Source organism: Pyxicephalus adspersus, unplaced genomic scaffold, assembly GCF_032062135.1.
Source record: "Pyxicephalus adspersus unplaced genomic scaffold, UCB_Pads_2.0 Sca608, whole genome shotgun sequence".
Classification (NCBI taxonomy): domain Eukaryota; kingdom Metazoa; phylum Chordata; class Amphibia; order Anura; family Pyxicephalidae; genus Pyxicephalus; species Pyxicephalus adspersus.
This window is the reverse complement of record NW_027317615.1, coordinates 1-11,020: the sequence shown is the minus strand read 5'-3', so window position 1 is coordinate 11,020 and position 11,020 is coordinate 1. Positions and strand designations below refer to the sequence as shown.

The 11,020-nt window shown below is 38.1% G+C and overlaps 1 protein-coding gene across 1 annotated transcript; it reads right to left on the bottom strand.

The window, feature by feature from the left end:
- Positions 1–8,144: 8,144 nt before the first annotated feature.
- MARCKS (myristoylated alanine rich protein kinase C substrate) lies at positions 8,145–10,117 on the bottom strand (the record flags this gene model as incomplete). The annotated part of the gene is given in 1 exon segment (XM_072397960.1): positions 8,145–10,117. A coding segment is annotated over 1 exon segment (771 nt), but the record flags the coding sequence as incomplete, so codon positions are not given.
- Between the last annotated feature and the right edge of the window lie 903 nt (positions 10,118–11,020).

Below are 11,020 nucleotides of genomic sequence, written 5' to 3'. Positions count from 1 at the left end.
TGTATCATAAAACTTCTATTACGAGAAAGAAATTGCCTTACACACACACACACACAGAAAAACGAAAATAAAGTTCACACAGGTCACAAAGTAATATGGTGTCAGGGGCAAGAACTTCTTTGTACTGTTGCCATGTCACCTTTGAGAATGCTTTACTTCCTGGATCAGCTACAATGTTTCCTCGATAAATTATATATTCTAAATCACATACAATGTTTAACAATAGGGTTTAAAAGGAGTTTAAGGGTTCAGACATGCCCCAATGTATATAACATCTAGAGGAACACATATGTACATTGACCTGCAATTCTTGAAAGGTTTCAAACTTTAATTCCTAACGTCCATTCTTGTGTTCTGTGTAATATTGCTTGCTGCATGTTTACATTTTTCCCTCAATGCACTCCAAAGACCATTGGTTTTGTAGTGCCTGTAATTAATAAACAATTAGACAAAGACCATATTTACACTACTGGGTAATGAAACATTGTCATAAACTTAACATTGAAAAATAACTCAACTCTTGTCCATGCTAAAGGAACCTCTTTTCTAAACAGGAAGCCCTACATCATAGGTGTCTGAAAAAGAGGACTGAGGACTGCAGAGTAGACCAGGCTAGACCTTTAATAGGCCAGTAACCTGAAGGTAGATATCAGTGTATCATGGACACTTTCCTAAATATTTATTTCTAAATAGAAGGCTCTCTTAACTTGAACCTCAGAATAGGCAATTTTTATTTCCTGCCTTGACCTCAGGCTTTCCAAATTAAATAGTCAACTACCAAGTTTAGGGAAAGACACACACACACACACACACACACAACAACCAGATTTGTACTTATCTTACAGTCACCAATACACATAGCAATGATATATTATGGCTCTAGAACACAACAAAGGTTTGAAAATTGCACACACAGTAAGCACCAATGTCAACTTGTTTAATAGGTGTGAAAGCTAGGAATTTTATCCCCACTAAAGTGCCTCCGACCAAAAAGATGTTCCAAAATTTGAGGCTACTTGTTCCAGGTGACTTGCCAAATATTACAGGAAGCATGGTAAGACCAACCCATAGAGCAACCAAAACCCAACAATCTTGGGTTCAAGATTACCATCCTGAACTTTCTGAAAATACTAGCTTACCTCATTTGCATACTTGTTCCAGGTTAATTGCTTAAAGTATGCTAGGAAATCAGAACTAGCATTTTTACAAAGATATCGACAAAGGCAGCTAACATACTACTGTCATACTAGGTCTGCTTCAAAGGCTTATGCAAACACCGAAGCAAAACGTTCACCTGTCAATTCAATGCACAATAACTCTTCCCAATAGTCCACACATGAGAAAGTTATACTCTACTAAAAGTTCCCTCACCACCTCCTTGCTCCATTGGCGCCTCACTCTTATAGGTGTGAAGAGCATTGAGAGCACGAGAGTGATGAATTTCCAGTCCCAAACATTGTTACATGCATAGGGGTGGACAGAAGTCATCCACTTTGGTTTTAATACCATCTTAAACCAGAGCTTACTGTTCTTTTTGCAATGGCATGGCACTGAGGGAGAACAGATTTGTAATTATAACTATAGGTATTAGGCTTTACCCCATATAACGTTAAAAAAAGCCAGGTCGCTGCATGGTTTTACAATCTTCACTACTCTCTTTTATTTAAAACTAATCAGAAAATGTGTTATTGGGCTACAGGTTATGATATTTCAAAGGCAACATGGACATGTCTGCAGCTATCCCAATTAATTTACAGATCTGTTCACACAATTAGAGAACAGAATAGTGACAATTGGGCAAATATTATGATAATGAGCTCAGTATTGAAATGCTAAAACAGAAAGAACACTAAAAATGTATCAAAAAGACTTTTACATGGAGCCAACTAATGTCATCCATAAAGCAAACTGTAAAGTCAGACTAACATTGGCCATAACATTTTTATTACAATGAAGTAAGGTCAATAAATCAACACATTGAAAGGTTGAGGAAATACAAATTATTGGGAAGCCCACTACAGCCTTAACTATATTTGAGATGTGAAAAGAAAAGAAAAAAATTACACATATCTCAATAAAACTAGGTTTTCATTCACACCTTGCACAAGACATCTGTATGTAGGATTTTCACACAATACAAGATCTGCAATACTTAAATGGTACATTTAGGAGTTGGGACCTTTATGAAAAGAACTTGGAGTGGGGGAGAAAAACTGGTTCATGATGTTGCCCCCACAAGAACCTCCCTTCAAAAATGTAGTAGTTTCTTGAGGGACAACCCAACTCTTCTATCAGATACCATGTTATCCCTACTGCAGTCAAAATGCGATAAGTGGAAATAACGTTTTAGATCTCACCACAGCCATACAGAAAATGAAAGAAAGCCACTGAAATCAAAAGTGAAAAATGTCCAGAATGCTTTGTTTTTATTCATTGCTACACTTGGAATGTGAAGAAGCATTGAAATGTAAAGTAGGTTTCCATACCCTGAAGCAACTTTGAAGTCTTCTTCAGGAAAGGCATTCTAGTAAAGAAAAAAAAAAAAACTCACTTCCTTTGGCTATACAAAGACCTATTATACATGTGAGATTAAGCTTTTGAAAGGAAACCCCAAGGAAAGATTGAGTAGCTTTTGTTAAGGTTAGTGCTTCCCAAACCTGTCCTTTGGGACCACCTAACTGGCTGCAAGCAGTACCTAGTTTTACACATGATTGCAGTCAAACAAATCTACCTGCATCCCATCACTTGTCTATACATATCCTGCCAAAACACAGCTATACAATAGCAGATGGATTAAGAAGGCCACTATAGTTAATGGACAAGACAAGAAAATGGATGAAACATGCAAATTAGTATAAAAAAAAAAAAGAAAAAAATGAGACTATTTAAAGTAGTGATTAGTAGTAACTATATGCCAAAGAAACACAAAACATGTACATTTTATTCACATTTATTTTTCGCTTTTAGTGTGCTCACAGAAAATTAGAACACCTTAAGCAAGAGTTTAATAGCAATTTTGTAAGCAAAGTTACATTCCATCTCTAAGTCAAATTGGTCAAAGCTTCTCCAGTATTTACAAAACATGAAAGACAAGATGCTACACAAAAACCATTGCATCTGAAGTTTTCCTTAATTCTTAAAGACAACTGGAAAAGAAAGCATTGCCTGCTGTAATCAAAAAAACATACCACAGTATAAACAGTAACCATTCCACTTATCACAGCTTTGTTGAGTTTAAAATTTTGTGTTTAAAAGGTCCAATATGACTGCAGTTTTACAAAAATGGGCAGGGTGGAAGGAGTTGCAAACTTCATGTGCTTTTGGATATCAAGATTCCTTTTATACAATAGTCACAGTTAAAAACACCCTGCTGGTAATACATAATTACATTTTATTAAGGTCATAAACCAGCAATAAACAATAAAGCCTATACAACTCGTATTTCTACTTAATCACCGACTGATACAGCTAACATGAGATAAGTGAAAAGTTCCTATGGTTTAAATGAATTACTAAAACTATGATCTGGGTATTGATTTTATTTTTTTTTTATTTTGCTTGCCATCTTAGTCAAGACCTTTAGTGTTGTAAACCTTGTAGAAGGCTGCCCTCACAAAATAATCATTACTTTCTCTTTAAAAAAAAAAAAGTTTCCACAAAAAGCACGCTAGCGAAAGAATGTATAGTGAATTTTCCAAAGAGGGACGAACGAAACGCCAGTAAGAGCTGGAGAGTTTTTAAATTCGTGAAGATACATTAGCAGAAAAAACTAGGATCAATTTAATTTGGAAAATGAGGTAACGTTTTACATTTAAATTTAGAGGAGCCATATAACTTACCTGTACTTGAAAATTGAGAAAAATGCATGAAAAGCATCAAGAGTAAATAATGCTTATCTTTCAAACAGGCACCCAATTACCTTATGCTACAAAAGGGCTGTCCACCTCCAGTCCTTGAGTGCCGTGATACTCACTCATTTTAACAGGCAACAAAACATTATGGTATGTGACCCTTCATGCATTGGACAGCCTTGTTCCAATATATTGTATTTTACATATTTTCAAATAGGTGGACGTGTCCTGACTAAAAGCATCACAATTTATTTTACATTTATCTGTAAAGAGAATTAATAAACACATACTGGGGCCAGTGTTTGGGAAACATCAAAATAAGCCAAGCTCAGCAGATTTTCTACTAGGCTAAAGATCTCATCTGCCAGTGTAGTTTTCAAACAGAAGAAAATAAAACCAGAGGAAGATGACCAAGCTGGCTTTATACAATGATGACAGGGCATCTCAGAGACACATAACTAGATATGGACAATTCCTGGTAGTTAGAAATCCAGTATGTGTTTTCAATGTTGGAAACAGCAAGAAGGAACCTTCAGTACAGATGCACTATTCCACAATTTCAGTTAAATTACTGTTTTTTTCCAGCCTTTACAAATATCTATAAAGCTGATCTAATGAACATGGTTGTTGCCTGAATTTTGCATTAAATCATTGGCTCTAATATCAGTTACTGACCTGTATGCAGATCAACCAAATCTGAATATCTTATCCTCATAAGTGTTGCAGTTTATAGACCTAAATGATTGATGTCAGAGGGTCAGAATGTTAGAAGAAAACAGGCAGTTTGATTTGACTCAATGATTAGTCAAGGCTCAACAGCTTCTAACATTCCTAGCTCAACTATTCAATACTAAATGGCTTTGTGGCTCCTGTGTGCCTTCTATCAGAAGACAAAACGACTGATAACCTTTTATTAATGTGTGGATATTTACAATAAAGTCTACTGAAAAGAACATTTCTTACCTTTGAACCTGAACATATTTCTGCTCTTCCCAATAACAGGCAACTCAGTAACATTCACTTGGATGTTTGCTTCATGCAAAAATCAGTTACATTTTTCATGAAAGTGACAAGACATATTGACCTACTCCTCACATGGAGCATGGGATTGCTGAACGACTTTACAAACTCTTAATCACAGTAGCTACACAGGCAGACCTCTCGGCTAATATAAGCCTAGGAACATTTGTTTCAGAAAAACAATTGTGTAAAAATGATGTACATAGTCATCACATACAGTAGTTACAACGAAGGACCTGAAGATATTAAATATATGAAATTGTATCCTTTTTCTTTATTTTAAAAAAATATAGCTGAGGGAGGTCTGATAAATGGTCACCTTATATGCAAGGAGGATTTGCCATGTATCATAAAACTTCTATTACGAGAAAGAAATTGCCTTACACACACACACACACAGAAAAACGAAAATAAAGTTCACACAGGTCACAAAGTAATATGGTGTCAGGGGCAAGAACTTCTTTGTACTGTTGCCATGTCACCTTTGAGAATGCTTTACTTCCTGGATCAGCTACAATGTTTCCTCGATAAATTATATATTCTAAATCACATACAATGTTTAACAATAGGGTTTAAAAGGAGTTTAAGGGTTCAGACATGCCCCAATGTATATAACATCTAGAGGAACACATATGTACATTGACCTGCAATTCTTGAAAGGTTTCAAACTTTAATTCCTAACGTCCATTCTTGTGTTCTGTGTAATATTGCTTGCTGCATGTTTACATTTTTCCCTCAATGCACTCCAAAGACCATTGGTTTTGTAGTGCCTGTAATTAATAAACAATTAGACAAAGACCATATTTACACTACTGGGTAATGAAACATTGTCATAAACTTAACATTGAAAAATAACTCAACTCTTGTCCATGCTAAAGGAACCTCTTTTCTAAACAGGAAGCCTTACATCATAGGTGTCTGAAAAAGAGGACTGAGGACTGCAGAGTAGACCAGGCTAGACCTTTAATAGGCCAGTAACCTGAAGGTAGATATCAGTGTATCATGGACACTTTCCTAAATATTTATTTCTAAATAGAAGGCTCTCTTAACTTGAACCTCAGAATAGGCAATTTTTATTTCCTGCCTTGACCTCAGGCTTTCCAAATTAAATAGTCAACTACCAAGTTTAGGGAAAGACACACACACACACACACACACACAACAACCAGATTTGTACTTATCTTACAGTCACCAATACACATAGCAATGATATATTATGGCTCTAGAACACAACAAAGGTTTGAAAATTGCACACACAGTAAGCACCAATGTCAACTTGTTTAATAGGTGTGAAAGCTAGGAATTTTATCCCCACTAAAGTGCCTCCGACCAAAAAGATGTTCCAAAATTTGAGGCTACTTGTTCCAGGTGACTTGCCAAATATTACAGGAAGCATGGTAAGACCAACCCATAGAGCAACCAAAACCCAACAATCTTGGGTTCAAGATTACCATCCTGAACTTTCTGAAAATACTAGCTTACCTCATTTGCATACTTGTTCCAGGTTAATTGCTTAAAGTATGCTAGGAAATCAGAACTAGCATTTTTACAAAGATATCGACAAAGGCAGCTAACATACTACTGTCATACTAGGTCTGCTTCAAAGGCTTATGCAAACACCGAAGCAAAACGTTCACCTGTCAATTCAATGCACAATAACTCTTCCCAATAGTCCACACATGAGAAAGTTATACTCTACTAAAAGTTCCCTCACCACCTCCTTGCTCCATTGGCGCCTCACTCTTATAGGTGTGAAGAGCATTGAGAGCACGAGAGTGATGAATTTCCAGTCCCAAACATTGTTACATGCATAGGGGTGGACAGAAGTCATCCACTTTGGTTTTAATACCATCTTAAACCAGAGCTTACTGTTCTTTTTGCAATGGCATGGCACTGAGGGAGAACAGATTTGTAATTATAACTATAGGTATTAGGCTTTACCCCATATAACGTTAAAAAAAGCCAGGTCGCTGCATGGTTTTACAATCTTCACTACTCTCTCTTATTTAAAACGAATCAGAAAATGTGTATTGGGCTACAGGTTATGATATTTCAAAGGCAACATGGACATGTCTGCAGCTATCCCAATTAATTTACAGATCTGTTCACACAATTAGAGAACAGAATAGTGACAATTGGGCAAATATTATGATAATGAGCTCAGTATTGAAATGCTAAAACAGAAAGAACACTGAAAATGTATCAAAAAGACTTTTACATGGAGCCAACTAATGTCATCCATAAAGCAAACTGTAAAGTCAGACTAACATTGGCCATAACATTTTTATTACAATGAAGTAAGGTCAATAAATCAACACATTGAAAGGTTGAGGAAATACAAATTATTGGGAAGCCCACTACAGCCTTAACTATATTTGAGATGTGAAAAGAAAAGAAAAAAATTACACATATCTCAATAAAACTAGGTTTTCATTCACACCTTGCACAAGACATCTGTATGTAGGATTTTCACACAATACAAGATCTGCAATACTTAAATGGTACATTTAGGAGTTGGGACCTTTATGAAAAGAACTTGGAGTGGGGGAGAAAAACTGGTTCATGATGTTGCCCCCACAAGAACCTCCCTTCAAAAATGTAGTAGTTTCTTGAGGGACAACCCAACTCTATCAGATACCATGTTATCCCTACTGCAGTCAAAATGCGATAAGTGGAAATAACGTTTTAGATCTCACCACAGCCATACAGAAAATGAAAGAAAGCCACTGAAATCAAAAGTGAAAAATGTCCAGAATGCTTTGTTTTTATTCATTGCTACACTTGGAATGTGAAGAAGCATTGAAATGTAAAGTAGGTTTCCATACCCTGAAGCAACTTTGAAGTCTTCTTCAGGAAAGGCATTCTAGTAAAGAAAAAAAAAAAAACTCACTTCCTTTGGCTATACAAAGACCTATTATACATGTGAGATTAAGCTTTTGAAAGGAAACCCCAAGGAAAGATTGAGTAGCTTTTGTTAAGGTTAGTGCTTCCCAAACCTGTCCTTTGGGACCACCTAACTGGCTGCAAGCAGTACCTAGTTTTACACATGATTGCAGTCAAACAAATCTACCTGCATCCCATCACTTGTCTATACATATCCTGCCAAAACACAGCTATACAATAGCAGATGGATTAAGAAGGCCACTATAGTTAATGGACAAGACAAGAAAATGGATGAAACATGCAAATTAGTATAAAAAAAAAAAAGAAAAAAATGAGACTATTTAAAGTAGTGATTAGTAGTAACTATATGCCAAAGAAACACAAAACATGTACATTTTATTCACATTTATTTTTCGCTTTTAGTGTGCTCACAGAAAATTAGAACACCTTAAGCAAGAGTTTAATAGCAATTTTGTAAGCAAAGTTACATTCCATCTCTAAGTCAAATTGGTCAAAGCTTCTCCAGTATTTACAAAACATGAAAGACAAGATGCTACACAAAAACCATTGCATCTGAAGTTTTCCTTAATTCTTAAAGACAACTGGAAAAGAAAGCATTGCCTGCTGTAATCAAAAAAACATACCACAGTATAAACAGTAACCATTCCACTTATCACAGCTTTGTTGAGTTTAAAATTTTGTGTTTAAAAGGTCCAATATGACTGCAGTTTTACAAAAATGGGCAGGGTGGAAGGAGTTGCAAACTTCATGTGCTTTTGGATATCAAGATTCCTTTTATACAATAGTCACAGTTAAAAACACCCTGCTGGTAATACATAATTACATTTTATTAAGGTCATAAACCAGCAATAAACAATAAAGCCTATACAACTCGTATTTCTACTTAATCACCGACTGATACAGCTAACATGAGATAAGTGAAAAGTTCCTATGGTTTAAATGAATTACTAAAACTATGATCTGGGTATTGATTTTATTTTTTTTTTATTTTGCTTGCCATCTTAGTCAAGACCTTTAGTGTTGTAAACCTTGTAGAAGGCTGCCCTCACAAAATAATCATTACTTTCTCTTTAAAAAAGAAAAAAAAAAACAAAAAACACAAAAAACAGAAACCTGACCCCATTCCATGTGGCACATTCTCTTGGCAACGTGTGCACCACCTAAAACCCACTGTGGCTCCTATCACTTCATTTTGATATCCCCTTTATTGACCCACCCATCTCCTTCATTATGGGAATGTCCATAAATTGACAAAAAAAAAGTATACATTTTCAATAAAAGATGCAAAGTACGCAAAAACATTAATACTGATGCAAAAAAGGATCGAGGCCGGTGACTGCTGTAAACTCAACACGGCCTGTTGGAATGGTGGTAACAGAATGATTTGAGATGGGATCTGTAAGGAGGAGAAAAAAAATAAAAAAAAAAAAAAAAAAAAAACAGACAAAAAATAATCTTTAAATCAATCCCTGGTTGTAGACAAGTTCTCCAAAACCAGTACCTGGCACCACTCCAACAAACAAACAAGGGGAGAAAAAAAGTCCTTTGATTATCTCAAAATTGCCATCTCTTTACTCTGCTGACTCAGCTGCTGGACTGGATTCAGATGAAGCTTCCTGTGTAGGAGCTGCTGCTGGTGGTTCTTCAGCTTTTGGTGCCTCTGGTTCAGTGGATGGGGCTTCTGGTGCAGCAGCAGCAGCAGCAGCAGGGGCCTCTTCTGCAGGTTTTTCCTCAGACTGTGGCTCCTCGGCTGGCTTTGCCTCTTCTGTGGGCTTTTCTGGTGCTGGCTCCTCGGTTTTGGCCTCCTGGGGCTCAGGTGAGGCTGCAGCTGCCTCCTCTTTCTTTTCCTCTGTGCTGCTGGCAGCTGGCGCCTCTTCCTGGGCTGGCTTAGCCTCTTCATTGGCTGCCTCTGGAGCTTCCGCAGGAGCATCCTCCTTAGCTCCCTCATTAGATGCAGCTGCTGCCTCGGCCTCTGCCCCTTCGTTGTTTTCCTTTTTGTTCTTTTTGAATGAAAAGCCACTCAGCTTGAAAGATTTTTTAAAGGAGAATCGTTTCTTTTTCTTCTTGGGGGTTTCATTGCTGGTAGAAGGTGTGGAAGTAGAACCGGCTTCTTCTGTTTTGGCAGAGGACTCTCCTTCGGCCGGAGAGGCAGGTTCTGCGCTTTCCCCTTCGGCAGATGCGGCAGCTTCCTTCTCAGGGGCAGGCTCGGCGGCCACTGCTGCTGCCTCCTCCTTTGCCGTCTCCTCGGCAGGGGCGCTTCCATTAGCCTGGACTTCCTCCTTTTCTCCCTCAGCGGCTGCAGGAGATGCATCTCCATTGGCCTTCACGTGGCCATTTTCCTGCAGAGAAGAGGTAAAAAGAGAAGAACAAAAACAAAGCCGGGTCAGTTGGGGGGTACCAGTGGTTACACAATACCCCTCCTACCACCGCTCTCACATTTATTACCGAGCAGATGTGAATTATACATTGGGCCCCCAGGCTACACTCAATTCATGGGCCCCGGGCGAGCGTCCACAGGCATTTGTGTCCTACATCTGATATAACAGGCTGAATTCACAAAGCGTTACACGACGACCATCTATGTGACCAAACGCCATTGGAAGTCCACATCTTTCTGACAAGATAGCCCTTCTGGGGTGTTTGCTTCGCGAATTGAGCCCTATGGCAGCCAGCAGAGCAAGTTTCCTGTCACGGCCATTCAGAACCAAGAAACGTGCACAATTTACTACACACAGCTCCGACATACAGAACTTTATATAAGCATTCATATCTCCGATCCAGGACCCCGACAACCCATCTCTGAGGGCCCATTAAAGGGGGAGAAATATTTAATATTGGAGGGGACTTTTGTTCCGTTTTCTCCTCAGTTTCATTAATTAGACGCACACCTGTGAGGCGGCTCACAAATGTTTATTTCATAGCATTTGTAAGAACAGGGACACAATATGGCATTATATCATTAAAACCAGCAGCCTTGCCCATTAGGGCTTGTGTTTCAGCAATGAATAGCACACACATGGCGTTACTGAAAAGCATATCGTTTCCCTCCATTATCCCCCTCACGCCTCCACACAAGGCGGTGGTGCGGCATGGAGTCCGGCAGAGGGCGCTGTTCCTCCACCAGCACAATGCTCCGGGGAGTTGTGTATTAGCTGGCAGATCACGCCTTCTTTCTAGCAGCAGCTCCAGCAAGGAGCCAACAGAGACAAAGCCTGTGCTTTCCCTCTCATACAAGATGTTAAGGC